Source organism: Channa argus, chromosome 22, assembly GCF_033026475.1.
Source record: "Channa argus isolate prfri chromosome 22, Channa argus male v1.0, whole genome shotgun sequence".
Taxonomy (NCBI): domain Eukaryota; kingdom Metazoa; phylum Chordata; class Actinopteri; order Anabantiformes; family Channidae; genus Channa; species Channa argus.
The window spans coordinates 3,138,323-3,165,192 of record NC_090218.1 but is presented as its reverse complement, the minus strand read 5'-3'; the positions used below and the strand labels follow the sequence as shown (position 1 = coordinate 3,165,192).

The window sequence follows — 26,870 nt, the reverse complement described above, 5'->3', positions numbered from 1 at the left end:
AGCCAAAAGGGCAAACCCTATTAACTGAAGGTCTTCCACTTCATGACTGTGTTAGAAATAAAAGTAAAATCTCATACAGAAGACAGTAGTCAACTCCCCCTCTCTAGAAAACATGAGGCCAGCCTGATCCTTGTATCTTTCTCCATCATTCATGACCTCTGGGATTTATTAGATTAAGCAGGTTTTGTTCAGGTCACTATGATTTTGTTAAGGAGGCTTCTTTCATTTCAGCAGTTTGATAGTATCAGCTTTGAAATGTGCTTAATTCCTTGGATGAAAGTTTATTCTTAAAGACTGAAGTCATTTGGATTATGACAGATCCACTTAAATTACCTTTTTAACGCGGTACTGTACAGTATATCTTATAATGTTGTGTGTTTAGGATTGCAGCCAGAAATTTAATCTAGAATGGTACATTTCTGTCCATTTGTCCTAAGTGTGACATGAATCTGGAGAATTGTAGTTTGGTTGGTATAGACGATGATAACCATTCAATGCTGGGGCCACGGGGCTCCCTGAGGTGCTTTGAGTGACTGACTCCATTTCAGCAGTTTTATCTAAACCACTCAATGCCAAAGCAGTCTCCTGGGTCATTTTTCCACTGTCAACAATTCAGATGAGGTTGCTGGCCCATGAAGGATAACACAACAGTAGCTCCTCAGACAGTAAGTGTGTGAGCAAAGCTTTTAGTCAAAGTCTTCGAGCAAGCCAGTAAATACTGAATGTGAAAGGAAATGTGCTTTAGATCATTAGTTATGTTGTGTGCTGATATAGAAGACACTGAGATTAGTGTTTGTCAGGCTGAGCTCTTATAACTCCACTAATCAGTGATTCTTTTTGTTATTAACAATGAATTAGATAATGACTAAAGGTATAGTGTGAAAAGTACTGTAGACTGTTCCTCTCACACAGAGCCTAAAGGTGTTTTACTTGTGCAGAGATAATTGGTGAATGAATATTAATTTACATTTACCAAATGGACATTTGTGAATATTATTTTAAAAGTAACTTATATAATCATAACATTACTGAAAATATGCACCGCAAGGGATCTTTAGGCTTTAAAAAATATGCTGGTAACCCCAAACATATGAACTATATCAAACGACTAGCCAGTGTGGGAGGGTTATTTGTCTGTATTTTATTTATTGCATTGCTGGTATTTATTGTATCCAAACTTGCAAGGAGCCCAACCTTGGAGCCCTAAGCAATAAAGGTTTATAGAATTAGCTTCAGTCCAGAGTGTTCTCCTTCCTAATAATTTCCCCTTGCACTAGTTTGATTTGGGACTTATTCAAAGGACTTTTTCTTCATCTACATCTTCCACAGTATGAAAGATGTAGGTGAAATAAGTTGTTCATTAAAAGCTAAATAGAATGTGATCAGATAGGCAGAAGTCTCTGCTGCACATGCTGGTGGTTTCCTTTGAAGTGTATAAATATTGTGAACATTTGGCTGCAATAGGAACAAGACCTTGCAGTTTAGATGATCTAACCTGACTGCTGTTGTGCTTGGTATATTAGTTTCTCTGTCATTGGTATGCCAGTGAGTGCTCTGTAGCTCTGCAGTCATTATCAGCTTGGTGAGATGCAGGGCCACCCCAGGGTCAAACATAGAGAGAGGATGGGGGTAGCGGTTAGGCCCTTTTGGCCTCATTAGTTAATTAGGGTGCAGACAAGCAATTTCACTCGCACTGCCCTTTGAGCTTGCAGAGAGAGTACATAAAAGATACTAGGCTTTCTCTGTAACCAAAATAACACTTGAATGGAGCATGAGTCTTTCAGTCACTCTTTTCAATTAATAGTCGAGGGAAGTTTGTTTAGAAAGTAGAATTTGCTTCTTAAATGCCAACCTTAAACATCCCATAAAAAATTGAGTTCGGAAAGGGAAAAATACTGTAAACGTTTTAATGCCAGAAGGATCGATTTAACACTGAGCATACCTCACCTATGTACTGTACGTGAATAGACTGCACATGATTTTATCTGATATGAGCTTGGGTAAGGAATCACTGAGCTGATTAGCAGAGAAATGTCCATGGTTTAAATGTTATGTGGTAATTTAAAAAGATAACTACACCAACACTATGACCCAAAGAGGCCTGTGGATTATCCAGATTTCACCTACTCCAGCAGATAACATCAAGTTCCAACTGTCTGTTAGGTTGGTTGTAGTGTACATCATCTCCTGTACTTCTACTGTATTTCAAATAGAGTCGTTGATCAAAGCTGCTTGTTATTCCAAACCCACACTCTGCAACATGTATTATTAAAACCCACTTTCTGTAAACACATAAAGTCACTTTTTAACCCTATTTCAGAAGAGCCCCAGAGGAAAACAAAAGCCTTAATGTTTGCATAATGTTGCCTGTTTAAGTATTTTAACATTTGACAATTTAATGTAAGAACCTCATGACCACCAGGAGTCAAGAAAAAGCTACAGCCAAAAAATGAGCCACCGAAAAAAATGTTTATATGTATGATAAACCAAAAACTGCACTGCCTTTAGTCTGTAACACTTGTCCATTTGCTGTTGCTTTTACTCTTTAAACACTTTCCAAGGACCAGTTAAACAATTGAAAACAAGTTTTTCTGACATCAACTGCACTTTGCTATCTCTGAAGCTTCAGCTCTTACCAGTTTTATGGCGTACCGTGTCAGATTTGCCCGACAGAAACCCCTGCTTCAAAGGGTTGTGCCCATCGATAAAGGTTTTGAAGGATTTACCTTTTTTATTGAAGGTCTCTTCTCTGGAATTGAGAGCTGCGACCTTACGCAACCATGAGGCAAAGCACACAACCATGTCTCAAGATCTTAATAGCCATTAAATGTACCCAATGCAAAATATATATATATATATATATATATATATATATATATATATATATATTTATATTTGGGATAGAAATATAAATATAATAAAGAAAATAAATATAGTAAGTAGTATAATAAGAAAAGCGCACCACTTCATCTCTTTTTATTTATAGTTTGAAAGCAGACTGACATTGTCCGCAGTGGCCAGATTTGCCTGATATATTTCATGAAATATTAGTCAGCACAGACCAGAAGACTTGAGCAGGTTTTTAATCATGCAAACCGATTTCCTGCATGTGCACATCTTATTATTTAAAGTTGATAAGATAAATAATGATAATGCACAAGTGAACAAAAATGAACACATACACGCAGTAACCTCATTAAGAGAGAGTTTGTTGTCACCTGGAGTTGAGTCATTTTTAATAATGCTAATGTGATTATTGTTCTGGTTAAGAAAACCTACTATACATTCTGTCCTCCCTTCACCTAAGACATAACAATTTACCAGCAAATTAAAGCTTGGCCTCTTTGTGCTGTTAATTATAGTGTACCAGGGGATTTGACCTTGTGACAGACAGACCCTGCAGGAAGTTAATTGGTAGTAGTGGAGCCATATTCAGGTCAGACCTGGTTACTTGGAAATACTGTTCATGGTCTGCTTGGGCTGACAGGTGGATTGGGTTTGTAAAGGACACAACAATAAATGAAAGCCTCAGAGAGCCAACCTTTTAATGAGAGATAGAAAGTCAATCAGTAAAACTTGCTTTGTACCTCACTTGTAAGTCGCTTTGGATAAAAGCGTCTGCTACGCGACTAAATGTACATGTAATGTTAAAGTGATAGTAAGTACAACACTGAATTTTCCCAATAAGGTTATGTTCATGTATGTAGTTTATCATCTGCTTTGGCAACTATACAGCATCATCATGTCTCAGTGTTACTCAGTCTGTCCATTCTAGATTTGAAACCAAAACCAGCATTTTACAGATTTAGTCCAACTACAAGCAAGCCTGTCTGAGGGACTGGAGCTTCTAGCATTGCTTTAGATCCTTGCTCTGCTTTTTATGATCATTAGTCATGCCACACCGTACCCTGAGCGGTTTTACATATAATCTATTCACGGCTAGATTTCATGGTGCTGCGTTTTTTTTTTTTTTTCTGTCTGCTGCCCTTTTCAGCCTTTTAGCCTTTGTGTAGCATTCTCTTCAGGTTTGGTAATTAGGTGCTGTCACAATGAGAAGGCTCAAATTAGTTGGTGTAAAGAGGGACATTTCACTATTTGGCCTCTGTTCAGTACTCAAATATTAATAATGACACAACAGGAGCAGCTATCGGAAATATATCAGGGGTTTGTTTATGTGGAGAAGATGAGGTGAGACAGCACATTTCTGTTTATTAGAGTGGTGTCACCACAGTTGATCTTAAAGTTTTTACGCTCTGTTACAAGTCACAAGCACATACTGTAAAAAATAAAATAAAATAAAAAAGCACTCAAAACACATTTGTGTTTTTCTATATTCATTCGTCTCCATTTGGTATGCACTTGGATGACAACTGAAGTAGTATCGAGCTGTGAGAATGATAGCAACAGCTATAATCCCGACAAAGCTGCAGTGGTGAATGACTGAAAGATGTGAAGAGAAGGAGCTTAGTAGCTGACATGTCTATGTCAATTTGATTAAGGGTTGACACCCACACACAGCACATGGAAACGGCTGCTTAGTGCTTTGTGCAGCTTCTCAAAGTACAGCAGGTTAATGATAAGTGGTGGAGACAGTTTCGAATGTACTTTCATTTATCAAGCTCTGAAACAACAAATTGGAAACATAAATCTCAAAGTAAATTCAGTTAGGATACTGAATATGTTCATTGTTACATCTTCACCTACAAATTAATTTCCCTTTAAAGTGCAGACATCCTCCAATAATTACCATATTCTGCAGTAATGCTACTTATAACACTACTGGATATTGTTACTGTTTTCCAAATTGTATGTTTCTATACAATTGAACTGCAGTGATTACATTACGTTCAAAGACATAATTATGTTTGCAGTTTTACAAGATGGGGTTGAGATGCAAACAGGTCACAAATCATAAAACCTGAATTGAGTAGATCAGCATAACAAATTGTAATGGCAATGGCAAAGATCAGAGCACTTTCACTGAAAAAGGGTCCAGTAGTGTGGCAAAAATGGGAGCCAGAGTATTCGATTTGAAATGAATGTGGGTAATTTTGGAGTGACTCAGCCAACAGCATCATTAAAGCACCACATGAGGGAGTTTATGTCATAGGAATTGTCTTCGTACATCATGTAGAGTTTCACAGACTTGCTGAATCATGGCCAAGTAGCACTGAAGCTGATTTGGAGGCTGGTGATAGAACGACCCCTTACTGAGACTTCAGTTTGTTACCTAACTGCATATTTGAAATCCCTGCAGGAAAACAATCTCACAAGTTGTATTTAAACACAAGGAAAAAGACAAAAGCAAAGCCACATTTTAAGGCTAACCTCTGCGTATGTGTGTGTGGGGATCAAACTTGGGGTAATAACCTGCTGGAAGCTTTCTGCGGATTGATGCACAGAATGCAGAGAAATAGTTCGGTAAGAAGCTTCAGAGTGTATTGGGAGCCTGTATGGAGACAGCAAGATTGAAGTGTTGCGCTGATTTTTGTTGTGCAGTTCTGTAAAGATGTGTAGTGTTGCAGGTTGTGAAAATGCCTGCTGAAATAACCTATTGAAGTTTGGAGAGAAGTTTCCCCATATCAGTGGACCTGACTGACAAAGCTTTGACATGGTAGAAGGAGACGGTGGAGACTCTACAGAGGGTGTGTGCAGATGAGGTCATGGCTGACACTCAGACTTGATTTGTGATTGACATTTTATATGTGGTCATTTTAAACCTTGTCAGCCCTGAATTCCAAGTAAGCACTGTGTCAAGCAAAGTGATGTATTCGAAGAGTCCTTATTTTAATGGGTTTTATGAGATGATGTTGACAGTGCAAAGGTGCAGAAGAGGTTGGTAGGAAGTTCAGCAGGTTGCTTCTTCCTGATCGCTCTTCAAAAGTGTGTGATGAGGGGAATTGAAGAGTATCTAACCTGTGTCAGCTCTTTGACACAAGCTTCAACTAACCTGCAATATGCTGTTTGCTGAGTTCCCCTCAGGGGACCCTAAATGGTAAAGCAATTTGAACAAATGTTCAAAATTTATGTGTGGGGTACTGTAAACAGAAGGTCATAACTATGTACGAGACATAAAAACAAAGATTAGAATGAACTGGATAAGAATAATTGTGTCACATTTGATTGTTGGTTTTTATCTTCTATGAAATCATCCTTGATTGAGTCAGATGTGTCGGTCTCTCACCTACGCTCGACGGCCCCTTCATTACAGACCATGTGAGGTGCATTGGAAAATCCCATTAGATTCCAAGAATAGATCTTCCACTGCTTGCATCCTCTGGTCTCAGAGATGGGTTTTAACAAGTGAAACATCATTGTGCCAGCTCATATTAATCCCCGCCTGAACAAGGAAAGAGTTCTGTAAATAATCTTCAACAATACCATTTAGCTATGCCAAATGTGTTCCTACATATGCATAGGATTGGGCGCTTGCAGTCCTAAAAACTACATTTGTGCAGCACTTAGGATAATTTAATGAGAGTTGAAAAGAAAATCTCTCTCCAGTATGTCAAGTAGAGTGAAGCGTTTGCCGCAAAATGTCTGGTATTGACCACATTTTAAAGAGCAAATTCCTTTGGCTCACTTTCATATGGTTTAACATATAACACATTTGGAAGTTTTCAAATGGAGTCTGGGACAGCTTCCAGTCATCCCCACATTTCTCCATTTTCAGTTGTCAGGTAATGTCACAAATGCCCCGTAAAAAATGTAATAGCATCAATTTAGGATCAAGATTGTCTTATAATACCTCAAAAGTTCATTTCACCATTATCCTCTGCTTACTGCCTGAGGAGGGATTAGGAAGGGACTTGTCTACCCAATTTTGAGAGACGTAAAAATAAAATTTCTTCGAGAAAATGGTTTTCCTGTTGGAAAAAGAGGTCAACATTACATGATGGGTATGTGCTTAGATGCTGCTTAAGTTTTTATCTTCATTGATAACATTTTATTTTAAATTTAGGCCACAGGGATTTATGAGCAATTGCACTATACCATCAAATTCATATACTGTATACACAGAGAGACATGAACCCTAGACACCTTCCCTCCGACAGTTGCCTTGTAAGGGTATGTGTTGGTGATGCATGCATCCCATGGGGTCTCTGCACAGTGCCGTCTGCCCCTGCATAGTGTGTGCTTGCTCTGACATGACTTGCATGTTAAGCACCAACAGTGGACTGTTGTAGCCTTTTTGTAATGAAGCCAGTCGCCACTGGCTGCCAGGCTCTAATTAGACATGCAAAGCTACCGATCCAAGACCGGGAAGTAGCTGCCCTAAACTTCAGGTTTTGCCTAGTGGATCTGATTTGCTGTTTGTTCACTTCACAAGCTCGCACACCCTAAGAGGAAGTCATGATGACCATGTGGTCTGTATAAATATGTGTGCTGTTACATAACTTTGGAATTAAAGAACTCTGCAGTTAAGAAGCTAAAAGCCTATTTACAGTAGCAGGATGTAAAGTCCATAATCCTCTCACCAGAGAATGGTCAGCAATCGCATCTTCGCTCCGTGGTTTTGGTCATTGTTGCTAAAAGCTCGCTGGCATATTTGCTTCCAATCCATAAGGGTTATTAATAAATTAATGCACCATTGCTAATATTAATGCTGAGCTTACCACTCTCCATCAAAGTTTTTTCCCTAAGTTTGTCAAATTAATAACTTGAATAATTTTTTTTTTCTTGGCAAGCTATTAACTTCACAAACATAAGGTGTGTGTGTTAAAAAAGAACCTATTCTCTTTATGAAAGCCTAATACCACATTAAGATATACCCTTAATGCTCATGAAAAGTAAGTTTGCATGTTTACAGGGCAAAAATGGTGAAAATAGAAAAATGAATTAACTCAAAACATTATGTTGCAGTTTATAATGTCCTTTCCTCATTTTTACTAAAAACTTGTTTGGTAGTTTATTTGTATATGGTATTAACAACAAGGTTCACTTTTTCTGTTATTGTGTTGCTTTGAGTTTGGTGGGAATATAATTGCTGCCTGGAGGGGACTACGAATACGACCTACAGTCCTTGCTACGGCTCTGCACAGTACATTGATTAAAATGTAATCTGTGTGACATATTGTTATGGAAATGTAATTATTGTTGCACATTAGTAAGATATGTCATTTCATTTCAGCAGAAAGGGTTTGATAGGAAGTCTTAATGAGCAAACAGTACCTGTGAGGAGAAAATAAAGCTAAGCACTATGGGATTCCATGTGGATGCTCTACAACACTAATCCCTCAGTTTCAGGTTGCTGTGGCCTCTTATTGCCTCCGTGGCTGGTTTCAGGAAGCGACCTGTGTGCTTATTTATTTATTTATGACAAAAAAAGACACTGGTAGAAATTGTCATCCGTGGTTTTACAGTAGTGATGCCTTCACACGCCTGAAAAACAAGGGACATGACACAGAAAGTCTACAGGGAGAAAAAGGCAGACAGTAGTTTTATTTATACGCACATCTGTCAGAGGCAGAGCTGCTGTGCAGACAGAAATATTTTTAGTGCTGAGTTAAAATACAGAGGGTGAACTAGATAACCCACACACTCCTGAGGTTTTTACATGTTGTGCTGCTACAAGTTAGCCACCCTAGCACTGGTTCAGTGTCTTAGCAGGAGCACACACTCACAGGGATGGTGCAAATTACTGTCTCCTGCATGAATCTTGAGAATACTGTCAGTAAGCATCAGTAACCTTCTAACCCAGATTACAGTCCTGAAGAAAAGATACACTTCCTCCCATGAGGACAGTATTCAATTTTGCGCTGCCAGGTAACTGGTGATGATTAATAAGCTTATGTTTTCCTAACTGTAATAACGACTTGTTAGTTCGTTGTTAGTTTCACATGGTCTTTATTCTTTTTCCCAAATTTGTCTTCCTAACATTTCATTTTTGTGAATGTTGGCTTGGTTTTTATTAGCCATTCACGCACCTCCAAATTTTGCAAATTGGCATGCTCAGCATGAGCAAGTCCATCACTAAGACCTCTATACGACTGCCCACCCGTTTATAAGCCCAGGGACTAGTATATTTTATAATGTCAGGCGGTATTTATGTAATTACAGACACAGCAAACATTTGGCAACACGATTTTAGTCGTGTTCACAGAACACACTTCCCGTACTATACAATATTTCTTTTTTTTTTTTTTTTCTTGTTATTTAGGAGAGGACTACAGCAAGTGATAAATGGTTTGAGCTTTATGTTGACATCAGAGTTTGCACAAGCTCTGACCAATGCATCAAACATAACCTCGGCTTAACGCTCACCCAAGTCAAGTCTTAAAGGCTCTGCTCTTCATTCAGAACGCACTCGTCCCTCCATCGTTGGGAGGCACAGACCATCATTACTCTAGGAAAACAGTATTATGTTATGCATAGATCTGAGTTATGGTATAAACTGGAACATGCAGCCATGCATATGACAACAAAGGATGCAGTTCCTAAAAAAATATCCAGGGGCTTTGTGCTGTTACAGCAAGAGATCTCTGTCTCTGTTTTCTCTGAGGCCTACATATACAGTGATTCACAGACATTTCTTTTGCACCTACCACCCAAATAACTTCTTCTCTGTGAAAATATACTGATCTGAATGATAGTAGAAGGGCTGTTTGTGTAAGTGCTGGATGATGTGACTATAGGTGTCCAAGCTGTGAAATGAAGAGTAAAAGGAGGACTCTTGAGAGTAGACAGAAAGGTTTATGAGTCTTTAGAGAGGACAGGCTTACTGGATAGATATTAGATTGGTGTCATGAGTGAGCACATTGGGGCAGAGACAGCTTCATCCTTTATCTAAGCTCTCCTCACTACCGAGGCATTTCTTTCTATCCTTTTTGTTATTCTACACCACTTTCCCACGTATCTCCTTTGGTTCTGAGCTTCTTCATTTACCTTTTTCTTAAATTATCTAGGTCAGTTCTTAATTTCAGTGCTATAAAGTATATATTAACTTACCATTTTGTAAACAAATCTATATAAGTTCATCCAAATTTTAAATATATAAAGTATAATACATTCTAAAATAGAAACAGATAAAGTAGTGGACCCATAATGACAAAATAATTTTTTTATGAAAAATTATAATAAATCAATATTAGAGCAACAATACACAAGCTCTAAAAGTTAAGATGAAACTCAAAATCCTCGTTCCGCCCCTTTAACGTTCCACCCTGATGTTAATAGTAGCTTTAAGCTTCATTGCAAGAAAAAAATGCACCTTCTCAAATGTATCCATCTTTTCAATAAAATACTTTTCAGTGACATTACATTATTTATAGAATCAACCAGATGTTAAATATCTGTAAATACATAAGTTATAATATCCGTTTACATGTGGATAGGTTACCTGATAGATCGGGCCCTAAATGACTCCTCTCACATCAAGTGTTGGTCTATTTGTACAATGATAATTGAAGCAAGTTTGGTTTGTTGTACTGAGCCCAGTTATCAGTACAATCAGTCATCGAACAAACTATGTTTCGATGGTGAATATGTTATGTGTTTTTTTTTCTTTGTCTTCCTCGAAATATTATTTAGTCTAGATATCTGCATGGTCTATATATTCGATGAATTCATCTTTGTGGAAAAAAGATAAAAGAAAACATAAAAACAGCTTCTGCTATGGTTTTAGGACACTGGTAAGAAGACAATATATAATCATGTAATAGGACAGTATCCTTTGTATAAAACTTTCCAAACCAATTTCATTATTATATACACAACTAGTATAATGAACTTAACTTTAACAATTTGTACTTGTGTTATCTTGACCTAAAAAGGAATGTTTTGAAAACAGCTACCTTACCGTAAATTCTGTATGATGATATAGTAACATGATAATGTACAATATTCTCCTCCATTTGACAGTGCATTAAGCAGAAAGATAACATGTCCATTAAACCAATGAGGATCTGGGTGATGAAGAAGAATTTTGATGGAAAAGTGTTTCAGACTTGTTCAGATATTAAAACCAACAGTTTCTCCAGTTTTACAACTTTTTATTATTATTTTTTAACTTACTTATGTGTTTATGTTCTGAAAGTCACATTTTTGCTTAATGCATGAGACTGAACAGCCACTTCATCATGGAGACACTGCACAAGTGGCCGTTTAGATACATGCACAGAGAAAATGGCTCTGAGAATGGCGATCTTTCCCACACGGCCTGAACTCTTTTTTGTTGCCTTTAGTGTTGCAGATATGATCAGTTGATTTTTGGCCAGTTGCTTTAGTCTTATGCATGGCGTGGCTAGGGGTTTGCAGTAGTGCATGTGATCTGACTAGTTGAGGTAGGGAAATGGATATGTTGTTTTCTTTAACTCTACCTCCAGCCTGTAAAAGCAAATATACTGTGGGTAGACGTGTTCGTTACCTCTAGAGGCTCCATGATAGCCTGGAACAAAGGCCAGGTCATTCCTGTGGCAGAGGCAGTGTTTTACGGCAAATCAATATTTTTGTGACTTTTTGACTTAGCCATGAGGGGGATATTATTCTCGCCTCGAATAGAATCAATTATTAAAATCAGTATTTGAGACTGTCCTTGAGTAGGAAAATCACTGCCTCTGTTGTGTATTAAATACTGACCTGATTTTCATATTTTTCACGAAGCAAATGTTGTTGCCATGTCCTCCCCCAGTAGCAGCAGCAGTGGTGTGACTCTGTTAGGCTAACATACTTTACACAAGGTATACCTGCTTGTATAGTGTGTTCTTTACATAGTTGTGTATGTATTTAAGCAATTACAACATTTACCAAGTCCTCTAGAATAGCTTTATTTAAAATATTGCAATGTCAGTCTTCCCTTTTGTGTATTTATGATTCATATTGTGTATCCTACATATTTTGTTTGTAAGATGACACAGAGGCACATTTTGTTGTATGCTTACTTGACTAATACAAGTTTCTTATTCTGATTCTGAAAGTATAATAAGATAATAAGGATTTCAGGATCATCAATCCTGAAATGATGGTCATGATGATCATTGCTAAATTATTTTGGTAAAAAATGTACAGCAAAAACATTTTTATAGTCTCTCTTCTATGTTCTTGCAGCAAATAAATGTTGTTTATACCTACCTTTACCCAATATTTTGACGGAGGTTCAGCTTGACAGCATAATGATGATGGTTTTTCACATAAAAGAGTGTGTAGGACAAAAAAGAGCAACACTGCCACTGCTGTGAGGACCCCTGCATGGTCACAGACATCTTTCTGAAACTATAAGATTCTTGCATTATAAAACACCAAAGTCTCATTGTGCTGTGATGACAGTCGGCTACCTACTTTGAACGGTGAGTCCTTGCAAAGCATCCCTAATCTCCCGGTGAGAATTGGGCTGAGACCCGCTCACTCGTTTGTCTGAAGTGGCGGCGTGCTGAAAGCTCAGTGGGATTTCACCGTAGAGCTCTGGACTCTGATTCAGAGGCGTTTCTGCTTTGCTTTCTATCCACTGAACCTCTTAGTCTTGCATTAAATCAAGTCACATTTTAAAGTCATCACATCTCTTGTCATACAGGTGCACGTTTGGGAGTCATCATTTCCTGATTAAGCTTAGAAAATTATTACACATTTTAACACTTTTCATTGAATATGCAATGGTTTTAATTCTAATTTGTCAGCATGCAGGGAGGAACAAACGGCAGGTGTTTCATGATGAGGCCTAAAACTCATCTGCGTCAGTGCAGCTTTAGCCGCCGCTGAGAAATGAAGTGCATTAGAGTCTCAGGAAAAGGATATTATTTGATTTAAAGAATTTTGCCTTCTAAATCGTCTGCCAGGGGAAGCAGGGGTGGGGAAAACAAGTACGAGAGCCCCCTGGAATGATTCAGTCAGAGGGCTTTCATAAACACTAAGTGAAAAAATAAATCTTTAGATAGTATTACTGAAAGGATTGCTGCAGATGGCTGAAGATCAGCTTATCCCACAAAATGAAAAAGGAATACTTTTTTTTTATTGTTGATAGTGACTTCCCACACAGGTGCTATCCTTCTGCACAGTATTTTCCAGTCAATTTACTGCTGTGCCAGTTGAAGTGTCTGCATGTTTTGACTTTGCCAGGTGTCACACAGTTGACTGTCCCAGGGTAACAGGTACATGATTACAGCTTACACTCAGGATCTGCATGTGAAATGGTTTATTTAATTGGTTTGTTTGTAAGGTTTTCAGAAGAGAATGTAGTTAAACCTTGACATAAAGGTAAAAGAAAAAATGAAAAATAAAAAAATTGTTCAGAATAGTCGACACTCCAAATCCAGCCCTGCAGTATAACCTCACTCAACAAATAGGGGTGCAGCTCCCTCTATTACTTTAGAGACCCGTGGTGAATAAAAATATATATTCTTTCATTTTAGTTGGCTAACAATGGGAATTCTGTAGCACCCCTGCAGTCATAATGAAAACCTGCACAACAATTCCAAAAATATAGTAAAGCTTTTCAAGGAAGCAGGGCCATCTATAGACAATATATCTCAACAAGTCCTTGTAGAAAATGCAGACTCACAAGCCATCTGCACATGGAGCTGTCGCACTCTGCTGAGCATAAAAATATTTCATCCCAGAGTTTCATTCATCAAGGGTCTGCCTGAGAAATGGTTACACTTTTGAGCAGGCAAGCAATATGATTTTTTTACCTTTAGGAGCTCTGGCCCCACGTCCCACCTCCCCCCATTCTTCTTGATGAAAACGGAGACTAATGTATAGTGTATTTTGTTTTGTCTCCTTGTCTCTACCTAGCCACCATCCAGGTGCAAATCACTCCAACACAGGGAGAGATCAGCATAGGAGAGTCCAAGTTTTTCCTCTGCGAAGGTAAGACTGATTTTTAAAAAAGCACAGCATTGTGAAAATGTCACCTCATGTAAGAATATCAGCAGTATCCGTTAAGATTGTTTGATAAAAATAATATATTAACATATTTCAAATTCTTTGGTCTTTATGCCCCAAACCCAATTAAAGAAGGATAACTGAAAGAGAAGTTTTTTGTGCTCAAAACAGTGTTACACACACTTCATCATGCATCAGCAACATCTGATGTTATCACTGTCACCATTACTACACAGAATATACTGTACACGTTTTCATGTTTTCATGCAGCATAGGGTCTGCACCGTTTTTTTTTTTAGTTTTAGCGGCTTCGAAACATGTCATGACCCCATGACACTATTAAGGTATTTGGAATATTTTTGATTTTATAGCCTAATATAACACACTCAGCTTACATGCGTTCATACAGTCTGAAAGAGGAGATGAGTCACTTCCAATTAGAGCACAACAGTAAAATGAGAGTTAGAAATAAGGGAGGCAGCAAACACACACAAACACATAGTGACTTCTATGTCTTTGTCGAATATCGCAATTATTTGCACCCGTCACAGATGTCTCTGACTAAAATAGTCCTCATCTCAGATCAGTTGTGTGTTTTTGCACCCTGATGCCATAGCAACACTGTTTGTAATTGTGAGTTGTACAGCAGTTCTCACATTTGATAATTGAGTAGTCTGCACAAGCTTTAAAGGGGATGTAGTTTCTAGACACAAACATTGTTTTTAATTAACGTTTAATCACCACAAGCAAAAATGTATTCACCTCAGTCGAATTTGAGTTGAGGAAGAAATCTTAGCAAAGGATATTTCAAAGACTAATCAAACCAAAACTATCTGCATGGATATCATGCTATTGCAAGTAAGTGAAAATTTGTTTTATTTATTTTAGGGTGACCGTCATTAAATATCATTAAACTGTATCCAGATGAATTCTCTGTTGGCCTGTTGCTACTGTACACTGCTAATTCCACAAAATATTCTGTGAGGATGAAGCCATTAAAGCAAATCCTGCCTTTGAGCATGTAGAATATGAAGCCTTGGTATTTGTTTGTTTGTATGTTGCTTTATGATCTCAGAGGAATATGGCTTCATCTTGTTCTTCGATTCTCAAGTTCAAAAAAATGTCAAAATGCATTTAGGGCCCTTAAGACATGAGAAGTCATTGAGATGTTTCAGGCAAACACAAAATGCCTCAGCTTGTACTCATCTTTATAAAATATAAAAGATGTAGAAAACTTGTTTGATTTTTCTTTCAATGAAAGTTCCTTCCTGCAAAAAGATTAATATGTCCTACTGAGCTAATACAATTATTTACACCCCTGTTTTTTTATGTTTGTGTTGAATATGTAGTATTATCTGGAAAAGAATGCTTTTAAGAGATGAGCTTTGATATTACAAATTTGTTTCCAGACTATCATCACAACTTTTTTGTGCTATATAAGAAGTGTAAATATCAGCTTTTCAAGCTTGCATTAGTAATAATCATTATTTGTGTTACATCATTCACTTTGAGTCTGGTTTATGTTTACTCACAGAATATCACGAGGGCACAGATACTGGCTTGAACCTGTTGGAGTAGTTAGACCTGTATGATGAAATCCATTAGGGACATAACTGAATATGATATGATGCAAACAGCATCATAATTATTGCCTTCTTTTCCACACTGACCTGACCCATGGAATTATCTATACAGAAAGTAGATTTGGATTGGACCCACATATGGGATACCAGAGGGCCATGGGGCAAGCTGTACAGCTGGGGGGGTTAAAATCCAATTCAAATGTCTAATGAAACAGGAGGCCTGTCTATGCAACATCCGAACAGTACACAGCATGTAAACCCACTTTTTCAGTTTGCTTTGTAAAAAAACTACCTTATCATTTGTATAGAAGCTGTGTACATAGAGAGTCCTTGCTTCGATGTTTCATTTCTCTTTTCAGTGGTGGGAGATGCTAAAGACATAGACTGGTACGCTCCCAATGGTGAGAAGATCCTTCCCAACAGACCAGACATTTTTGTGAGCCGTAATGATGACGCCACTTCCACCCTTACTATATACCATGCCAGTGTGGACAGCGCTGGCATCTACAAGTGTGTGGCAAAGAATGGTGACAAGGAGGCCCAGGCCACAGTCCAAGTCAAGATCTTTCGTAAGTCTGAGAGTTCTTATGCATCGTTGGTTAAGTAATATTAAGTGGGTTAAAATCACACCACAGTGCTCAGTATTAATACTTAAAATGCGATATTATGCAATAATAAGTGTGACTGTAGACTTATAGTAGTAGTTATATTTTATACTTTTTGGAAGGTTTTAGTTGCTGTGTTACTTGTAGACTTTGTGACCAGTTCTTTTGATAAATGTATTCCCATTGCTTTTCCATTGACTTGGAGATAGGCAAGCAGCCACAACATTTTTTTTTAATTACTAACAAGAAAAAATTAGAATGAATAAAATTGCACAAAAGGGTCAAACAAACAGACTTTTTAAAAGTTGTATTTTTAAAAGGAAAATATTGTATTTGTTTGCGTTGCCGTCGATCCTTTTGGAAAACTTTAAATGTTCATTTATCTGAATGAAGTTGAAGTTGACAAAAGCAATTTGCATTCACATTGATCTATTCCACATTTAAATTGAGTTTTGAGCAGAAAATGGCACAGGAAAAAGTATTGGGACCGACCCCTTTAAGGTGATTTGTAAAATTTATAAATTATTTTGCACCTCTGAACTGGTATTTTGGCCCCCAGTTTTTCCAGACTCCTCCAAACTTCATCAGTATGAGTTCGTTTCATGGCTGTTTAATTGGATTAGGATCAGTACTCTATGCAGGCCACTACAAAATGTTCCAATGTTTTCCTCTTACCCATAATAGGTAATTTCAGACGTATGTTTTGGGTCATTATTCTGCTGGATGACCTGACTGAGGGAGATCTCTGTTACACTCTTTGCTGTTTATGTCCAGAATGTCTTGATAATCTTCTGATTTAATTACATGCTGTACCTTATGTAGCAGAACAAAGGCATAACAGAACTGAGCCTCCTCCATGTGTCACAGTGGGGCTGGTGTTCTTTTGTTTAAAGCTTTATTTTTCTTCTTCTATGAACATAAAATTGATGTGACAAACCTAAAAGCTCTAATTTTGTTTCATCTCTTCAAAGGACACTCTCAGAGAAGCATTGTAGCTCGTCAACATCAATTTAGCAAATTCCAGTCAATTTTGAATGTTTCTCTTGCAGAAGCGGGGTTTTTATTGTTCCTTGGAGCTCATGCTCATTTATAAAATAAAATATTGACTGGGCAGCACAGGACCTTGCCCGATGAGTGCTGCAGCAAAGATTCAGCTTTTCTTGCTGGATGAACATGTGTTTATTGCCGGAGCTGTCTGTGGTGGTACACCCATGACGTCAGGAAAGCAGTCAGTTTATGATGTCTTTACCTCCACTACCTTCCCACATCATTTGCGACTAATATTGAAAGCAACAAAACCTTTATTAGAGAAGCAGAAGCTCAACCATATGGTGTCTCATTATGCTGCTAATCAACTGTAGGGTATTTTTTTGTTTTTTATAACTTTACCACATGAGTTTCCTCCTTTAGTAGTGCCAGTCTCTAAATTAGGATAGTCATGCTTGTAATGCTTGTTTTTGTTGTCTCTCAACAGAAAAAATCACCTTTTCGGATGCCCAGAGTCCACAGGAGTTCAATGAAGGCGATGATGCTGACATAGTCTGCGACGTGGTCAGTTCACCACCACCCACCATCATTTGGAAGCATAAGGGCTCCATGATCCAGGTTGCCAAAGATGGTGAGCCAGTCCATATATAAATGTTCCAGTGCTTGAGCTACTTTCATTTCTATTATGCCATCTCATATCGTCCCCCTCTGACTCCCTGAGCAGTCACCTTACCTTCCTGCCAATTTTGTGTGCCACTGTATGCTTTCCAATCAATTTGCCATACTCTTCCTCATCTCCTTCTCCTGCTGCCCACCATCAACGAACAAAGCTATGCATTTTTAGCAGTGAAGGAGCTTTAGAGCTCATAGCCCAAAGTGGATTAAAAGAGATATTGAGATATGCACACTGGAGTTTAAGTTCTGCAGATTGACAGACAAATTTTCTGCTGACTAAATAATTCTGAAAATGTCAATTCTAAACAAAGGACAGAAGCAATAATCAGCTTGACTTTGCTTTGGATCCCACTGTTGAGTCACTGTCACAGCAGAAAAAATCATAACATAAGTCTATATAAACTTCTCAAACCACCCCCTGCATTATAATCCCTTTGCTTCATTGTTGATCCTTATGTTCTAACCTATTGTTGCTTGCCAGTAAACATGCTTTGGAATTACAAAGCATGACACAGAACTAAGTTATTTAACTCTGCTCTGAGGGTTCAGAGCTGTACAATACTCAACAGCACGAGTAAATGGTGCTGCAGGAGTGGATTGATGCATTTCTTTGGGATTTTTTTTTATACATTTGTAAACATTTTGCTGTTGAGACCTTGAATCTTTTCTAACTGCTTTACATGTATCTGACTGTAGCTTCTGTCATCTATGAGGGAACAATTAAGAAACATCTTAGCATTCAACCACTTCTGACAAATAATGTTCACCTTTTTTTTCCTCCAAATGATTTCATTAGGCAATTTCAGGCAGCCACTAGCTACTTTATTTGGAAGAGAATTGACAAGGCTGAACCTGAACACTGCTATCTCAGAGAATTCAACCACTACTTATTCTGCTGTGTGTAGGTTGAGGTGGAGAAGAAGTGGGAGATTTGGTTTTCTTTCACACTTGGACTGGGCCTATTTTAACCTTACAGTAACCCCTCCCTTGGTGACCACTGCAGAGCCTGGAGCCACCACAGCGTTTTGCTAAGCCAGCCTTTATTGTTGGACTCTTGTCAAGGAATGTGTTTTTCACTGGAAAAACCACTAATTGTAACCGACTCTGAAAGCTGAAAACTGCTTTTGTAATGTTCCTCAGAGCAGCAGTTGATCTAAACACACAGTGTGTTGCTTTGTTGCATTGTTAACCCTCCCATCAGAATTTATTTCACCGTAACAATTGTGACAATGTCAATGTCAGTTAAACGTAGAGTTTTTTTTGTCTAGTTAAATATGACGCAAAGTCCTCAAACCACCTGAATGATTCGAATCTGTTCATGGAGGATTTTGTATGAACACACACAGGATGCAGAAAAGCAGACACCTTAGCAGCAAGATCTCAAGTACAGTGGGTATAGAAAAGAACCCCCCCTGTGGAAGTTTTGACCATTGACCTTTTTTGACAGTAGATTAAGTTATCTAAATATATCAATAAGATAATAATAATAATAATAATAATAATAGTAATAATCCTTCCTACATTCACTGCACCTGGGTCAGCTCCATTTAACTTAGAGTTTAACTATGGAATTCTGAGTATTTTGTATTTTCTATAGCCTCTATGTTTCATTAACTCTGTCACAATTTTGGCAGAGCGCCCTGGTTATCTCAGAACACACAACAAAGGTGACTTAGACACCTGTCTTAAGGGCTCTTAAATCAGATGTCATCGGAGCCTTGAGCTATAATAAATGTTGGATGTTTATCCCTGATATATCTGAAAAGCAACATATGGTTTTAGTTAACACGACTCACTCTGTATGTGCTTGGTTTAATTAGAGGTGCAACAGGTTGTCAGGCTCTGTGATTGGTGTAAAACACAGCTGAAATGTGTGTGGTGCAGACAGGGTGTCATGCAGGCCTCCACGTGTTCTTCCAACCACATGCTTGAATACCGGGGATAATTGGGACCTTTTAATCTGATTCCAACTTCCTGTCTGAGCACTTATATTAAGTACTTCAGTTATAAAATGTCCATCTTGATGCTTTACTGGTATTTAAGTCAGATTTTCTTTTATTCTAGGAAATAGTCTTATCTAATTCCACAATTCACTTAGAAACTCGGTGTCTTAGATACATACTATTAAACTAAGGCAAACAATCATGCCCCTCAGTTTGGATTTTTGTGATCCACTGATAAAAACCCATTGCTTCTTTTAATTTAACTCAGTTTCTAGAATTGAAAGTACATTACACTGTAATTTACTGGAAAGCTCTGAATGTATTCTTTATATAATGTTAATAAAACAAAACAAAAGACCAAAAGAGAAAGTATATAATTTATATGTTAATCTAAATTTGTATTGGTCCCACTAACGATTTTCCATTAAGAGTTTAATTGTGTCTGGGTAACCTTATGTTATGGCACTGTTCCCTGTTTAAGTGCGATTCAAGATCATGGATAATAGCCACCTGCAGATCCGCGGCATCAAGAAGACAGATGAGGGAATGTACACCTGTGAGGCTCGTGTCATGGCCAGAGGAGAAATTGACTTCAGGATGATCAAGGTCGTTGTTAACGGTGAGCCCTGCATCAGCTTTTGCTATATGCTTGCCTTGTTGTTTAAAAGGGAGTGGTTGTCCATCATAGCAGAGTACCCTGGTAACCGAGTAAATGTTATTTTTAAAGCTCACAGACACAGTTGGTGTGTAGCTGATGAACATAGTGGAGTAATTAGCAGAGACCAAAAACAGAGTTAAAGGAGAGTAAATGATGAAAACAGACAGGACTTCAATTATTTGAATGTTTTTATCTAGTCTAACTTTACCTTTTACAAACATTTCTTCTATCTTCTATCTCTTTTTCAGTGCTTCCCACCATCCGTGCCAGGCAGTCGGAGGTCAACGCTACAGCAAATATTAGCAGCTCTGCTTTGCTGGCTTGTGATGCAGATGGCTTCCCTGAACCCACCGTCACATGGACACAGTACGTCATCCACTGCTGTCATTGGCCTGTTTAGATGTTTAATTCAAGATAAAATTATGAAAAACATAAACATTTCAACTTCATATGTACCATACAATGTATATACAAAGTAGTATAGACCATGTGTAACAACACTATAGCATTATAAGAATACAAATGCAGGTACTATGTAGTACATTATATACAAAAACTAGCTATTTTAAATGAAATGCCATTATTTGCTACACATGACAATGGCAATGCCTGGACACACTAAGACAACTGAGCAATATGCAGTGACCCAGCACTGGTTTTCAGAGTTCCACATTCAGAGAAAGGTCCCATGAGGTTCATGTTTCATATCAACTGCTCAAATGTGAGCATCAGCATACAATAACTCATTTATTGCCATCAGTCTTTACACAAAGAAAAAAAGAAATCCATCCATATAATCGAGTGACTTACTGACAAGAAAAAAGCAGATGCTGTAAGAAATAAACACGAAAGAGTCATTTTTTATTCAGTTTTAGAATTACATTTGTATTGATTTTATCCAGTAAAGAGCTTGTTCTCAGTTCAGTCTCTGTGGGCCCCATTATTTGAAGGCAGCACCTCAGTACAAGGCCATTAAACAAACTACTGTAAGGGCTGACCCTCCTGCATATAAACTGGAAGGTACAAACAACATTTTAAATTGTCTTGCGGCTTTGTATCAAATCTGAGTTATGTTGTGTTTTTGCGTTTTAGTTGTAGGAAATTCTTATGAATCCTGTACATAATAACAGGTTCAGTCACGCACCTGTCCCCAGTAGCCATGCTCAAAAGGTCCATCTTGGTTTGGACTAGCTTTGTTCCACAAAGTTGATTTTGTTTTGTTTTTTTTGTAGTCATTAAAATATGTTCAAACGAACAAACAAGCTCTATGATAAAAGCTGAGATAAAACCATGGCTGATGCTGCCACCTTCTCTCAGCCTCACTGACCACAATATTTGTCGAAAGCAACTGTGCTCACTTAAAAAACTATCATAGTATATACACAGCATGAATATTAGAGTTGCTATTGTAAAGTGTTTGTAAATATGATATAAATATGAATTTGCATGGCATTGCCTACAATTTGTTGTGTGGGAGAAATTAGATTTTCAAGTGTTTACATTTGCATGAGTGTAACAAGGGCAAAAAGCCTTTGATGAGTATTATTGGGCTGGTTTCTGCTCTGCACACACTATTTCAACTGGATTTTGCCTAAGTATCAAAATGTAGTGAATGGCACCAGCATGTGTCCTTAGCTGCAACACTGGTGTGAAAAGGTCGACAACTACTTGCCAATTTATAAAGAATTTCTTCATTTATTTCAGAGATGTAATTAAATGAGACCATTTAACACTGGTGCTGCAAAATGCCGCCGACCATGCACTGATGTTAGTGTGCGAAGTTGGCGTTGAGTCTGAGAGAGACACAGTTCCTGGCCAGAAGAGAGTTAAGAGAGATAGCAAGGTTTTTAAGGAGGACAGATGGGTGAAGTGGAGAAAAAACACAGGGGTAAAGCTCTATTTGTTCTAGGGCTGCTGACAAGGCTGTCATTCACTGTCTGCCTCCACAGTGTTTCAGGAAGGCTGCTGCTCAGGCATACAAATACTTAATTCACCACAAACAGGATTCTAGCCTCTAGCAAAGTTGTGGTTTTCAAAATGGAAAATGTGTTTTTTCAAAAAAAAAAAAAAAAAAAAAAATTATTAATAAAATAACATGCGCCATCATCAGATTGGTGCATGGCCTTTGCAAAAAACTCAGATGTAAGGACTAGAGGAGAGCTGAGCCGAACAAAAGCTGTGGAAATACTGGAGATCTTTCACAGAGGCTTACGGCCCAGGACAGCTTTTTTTTGGCCTCCCAGCATTTGTCGGGTACCAGCTGCTCTCTTCCTGAGATAAAGCCCCAAAGTTCACAAACGTATTTGTAGGCCCCTCAAGTTGTGTTAGCAGACGTGTGTGATGTGAACTCTGCCATGTCTCACTCCCCCTTCCCCCCTTTCTGCTACAGTAACAACATTGTCCTTGAAACGGGTGATAAGTACAGCCTGAACGAGGATGGTTCAGAATTGGTAATAAAAGACGTCAAGAAAGTGGATGAAGGAGATTACACTTGCATCGCAAAGAACAAGGCAGGAAAGAAAGCTGAGGAAGTCAGCCTGAACGTGTTTGGTAAGAGAATAACTCCATTCGCTTACAATAACACATACAATTGTGGCTCTTTTTCTCTCGCTGGCCTTTTCTTTTGTACTTACTGACATTTGCTGTGCACTCCTCTGCTGGTTTTTCTCTGACTGGGTGCAGAACGCAGTTTAAAGAAGAAGTGTGTCCTATTCTAAATTAATTAAGCCACCCCTTAGGACATTCAAAGATATCACACCAGAGTTTCTCAGCATCAGGAAATTTTGCAGCAGCCTTATATAATCCTGTGCTTGCAGCTCTATAATGTGTATGTCAATGGGTTATAAAACTGAAACTCTAAGGGAGCCTGTCTGTATACTTACTACTCTAACAGATAGTTAAGCTTCTATGCATTAACAATGACTATGTATAATGTGGCAGATTATTAGTCAACTATGCAGTAGCTCTAAAGTGTTTGTTAGTTTTTTTTAGCCTTTTTTGGCCTAAAAGAAATTACTACCACCACTGTTATCAGGTGCCTGATAAATGAAGGGTGGCCTGGTGGTGCAGTGGTTATCACTATCTCAGAGAAAGAAGGTTCAGCGGTTGAACCTACCAGCCAGGTTGTGGTTTTACATGTTCTCCTATGCACAGTGGGATGAGGTTTGAAGTTTCCGTCCACCTTCAAAAGACATGCAGGTTTTATATACATATGTGTGTGCACGTGTGCATGTGTGTGTAACACATAACCAGTCCAGGGTGCAACCTGCCTTTACTCACCCTCTAAGCTCCCTTGTGCTTTCAGTTTGCTCTGCTGCCACGGAATAGGAAGAATAATCGGTTGTAGAAGGTCAGCAGTACTACTTCAAGCAACAAAATGATTATAGATGTTTGCAATATGCAGCAATAACCAGAAGCTAATGCGTGGTAACATTTACTGAATAAAGCTGTGTGGAATTTCAAGTTTTAGTAATCCTTCTGGGTCTTTTTCTCAGTAAAACCTCAGATTACCTACCTGAACAACCAGACTGCCTCAGAGTTTGATGAGCAAGTCACCCTGACCTGTGAGGCTTCGGGTGACCCCACACCCACCATCTCCTGGAGCTTTGAAAACAGAGTGTTCACTGAAGGAGAACAGGTAGTGATGATTTTTGTTTTCAAAGATAACCTTGAACCCGTTATCAAACCCTCCTCTGTGTATTGACTAATTTTGAATTCCACTCATCACATTATTAAATAACAGAAGTCCTTTAAACGGAAAAGTATCAGCTCTTTTTGAAGTACTTCTGTTACCGATAGAAATGTGCCCTGATGTACTTTGCTACACTACCGAAAGTAAAAACAATGTTTTCATTTATGTGGTACATTTATTCATGAAACTCCAAAAATGTCTTGTTGGTGTTTTGTTAAATGAACTCCATTTACAAATACAAATTCCTGGGAAAATGTAAATGAAAATTTCCAAACAGTTCAGCTGGTCAAAGGCTTGAATTAACGTCTGCATGCTACAGGAAAATGTATTCCCGCCGCCCATTTTAAACTGCACTATTTTTGTCAAAACAGAACAAACTCTTCAGATCTTGTTATTCAATTGAATGGTGTTGACACCTCATATAGTTGCTGTTACTGAAAAAATCCTGTCCACATGTTTGGACTTGGATTTAAATTTTACTCTTGAGGTGTCTACCGTCTCCCTTATTTCCAGCCTTTCTCATCCTAAACCATAAATTGTATACAGTATAGTAGTTGACTGATCACATAAACTGCTTGTTGTACTTAATAATAACAATCAATAATCTACATGAATTTGCTCTTAAAACAGTCAGGATGGTACAGAATTCTACCATTTCTGATTTTTGACAGTTTTCTGCAGTTCTGTTGGAATTCCATTAATAATTTTGTATTTTCCCATCATAAATGCTAGAGGGGAGAGTGTGCAGATTGCCAGAAAACCAATTTCGAGGCAGTGCCATGCCATATTCCCTAGTGTTGTTAAGAGTATATGTAACACTCCACTTCACTCCCTATTAATCATTAGCATTTTAAAGACAGGATTTTTGTGAAATTACCGTGAAAATGGTCATTGAATTAAAAAAAAAAAAATGATTTCAGTTAAATTAGGTTAGTAATTGTGGTGTTAAAAGCTGCCTGAGCCTCCCTGTGTTGCCCAGTCTGATTGTTTTGAGCTCATTTATGCTCTCTACTGCTGTGATAATCCACTTTGGAAATGAGTGGGCACTTTTTTTTTTTTTACGATGAACATGATATAAGAGTAAAGAAGTGTTTGCATGTAAAGCCAAATAATGCTTATGCATCTTTGTCATGCTTTGGTATATATCCTCATTTTTCTCTTCATGTCCTTCAGGAGAGCTGCAGATAACATTGGATTAAAGGGGTTGGCTATAGAACATGTTAAAAGCTTCTCTAAACGTGTCAGCTATGAATACAATCCTTGTGCATCTTCTCCATTACGGTGGCCACAGCGTGTTTGTAGTCGCCAGCCTGAAGAGAGAATTTCATCCCAAGTCTATTCTTACGCTCTTATCAGCTCATTAAAATGGCATAATTTAAAAAAATCCAACTTAACAGTCTATTCTGACAACATGCATTGTGTGAGCGGTGGATGGATTAGTCACTTCAGAGGTGTAATTTTCTGCTATAAATTCAGTAAACAGTATTAAGATAATTACCTTGCCGCCTCAAGCGCGTTTGCGGATTCAGGAAGAACATTTAGTGCTGTATGTTGGTTAGTGCTTCGGCTTGCATTAGATGCTGCAAAAATAATAATACATCTTCATATTATGTCTGATAATAAATAACATTAGTGGATTTCCCCTGTGGGGTTTCCCATCGTTTGGGCTGTTGGCAATGGGAAATTTGTGACTGGGACTCCAAATGCAATGATATAGCTTTATAGGCTATTATTCTGTAGGTTATTTTTAATTTGAATGTGGCTCAGTCTGTCCTGCATAATTAATCAATCCCTGTCACTCCCAATAATCACATTTTAGTTACAGTAGGTCATTGTATGTGAGGTTCAATTCATTTTTCAAAATTCAGCAGTGCATGAAATCTTGTGAAGCCTCTACCTACGTGTTTAGTGTAGTATTATAAAATACAAAACACAATTAAGCTTTAATGCTATACCCAACCAGTCATATTTGGGTCAAACAGTGCCTCTATTGCATAACCCATTAAACAGATTTCCACCCAGTTCTGTAGCTGTGAAGACTAGTGGTAGTTGTTAGTCATTTATTCGATGCTCTGGCCTCCGTTTACCATTTATCCATTAGGATGGCATTTTTTAGCAAACAAGTCTTCATCAGGGACCTTCAAACCAAAAGCTTCCAATTATCTTCCCATGTGAGTACAACAGGTGAAATAGCAAAGCGTTTTAACGTCAAGTTGAATTAGTCATTAATAAAATTTGCGACTAAAATCAGTGACTATGAAATAAAGAGAAAAACAGAAACAGTATGTCCAAAGATGGATGATGTAAGGGATTTTCAACATGAAGGTGCATTACTTTTACTCAGTTGGGCAGCACTGTGAAGATGGGTGCCAAAAGTTTGCATGCATATGCAAGTGTTTCTACTCATGGCACATCTCCACCTCTGTTCCATGCCAGAAAAAAGAAAATATAGTGGCATTGCCATGGTAAGCATTAAACCCAGAATTACAATGATAGTCAATAGGGTCAGAAGTATTTACTGACTGTGGATTTACGATCATCTAGGATTAAACTTTATTTTTATTGGCCTTATAGTTTCCTTTTTAACACCACCTGCAGGACAAGCTCTAATAATTATTATACAATAATAATAATAGCTATATTGCATGTTTGAACAGTATTTTGATTACAAAAACAGCCCTGCACACATGGCTGAATTGTGACTTACTGAATCTCATCTTCCACCTTCTTCCATTAGCAGGCGGCTGTCATCTCTCTATTTTCTATCTATCACTGTCAGATCAATTTTGATTTAATGCTGCTATAATCAGAAAGCCCGGTTGATCATTTGGTAATAGCTTTCACTAATTTTCATTTGCTCGTCATTCATCATTGGTCTGTTTCCCATTTGCCACGCTGTGTCATTCATTCACA

General features: G+C 38.0%; 1 protein-coding gene across 11 annotated transcripts in view; it reads left to right on the top strand.

The window, feature by feature from the left end:
• ncam1a (neural cell adhesion molecule 1a) overlaps nt 1-26,870 on the top strand; it is a 224,906-nt gene that overhangs the window by 139,780 nt on the left and 58,256 nt on the right. For all 11 annotated transcript variants that reach the window (XM_067491676.1, XM_067491677.1, XM_067491678.1 and 8 more), the window contains exons 2-8: nt 13,726-13,800; nt 15,758-15,967; nt 17,478-17,621; nt 20,090-20,227; nt 20,515-20,632; nt 22,656-22,816; nt 23,761-23,903. In XM_067491676.1, the coding sequence (XP_067347777.1) occupies nt 13,726-13,800; nt 15,758-15,967; nt 17,478-17,621; nt 20,090-20,227; nt 20,515-20,632; nt 22,656-22,816; nt 23,761-23,903 (989 nt within the window). The remainder of the gene's footprint in view (nt 1-13,725; nt 13,801-15,757; nt 15,968-17,477; nt 17,622-20,089; nt 20,228-20,514; nt 20,633-22,655; nt 22,817-23,760; nt 23,904-26,870) is intronic.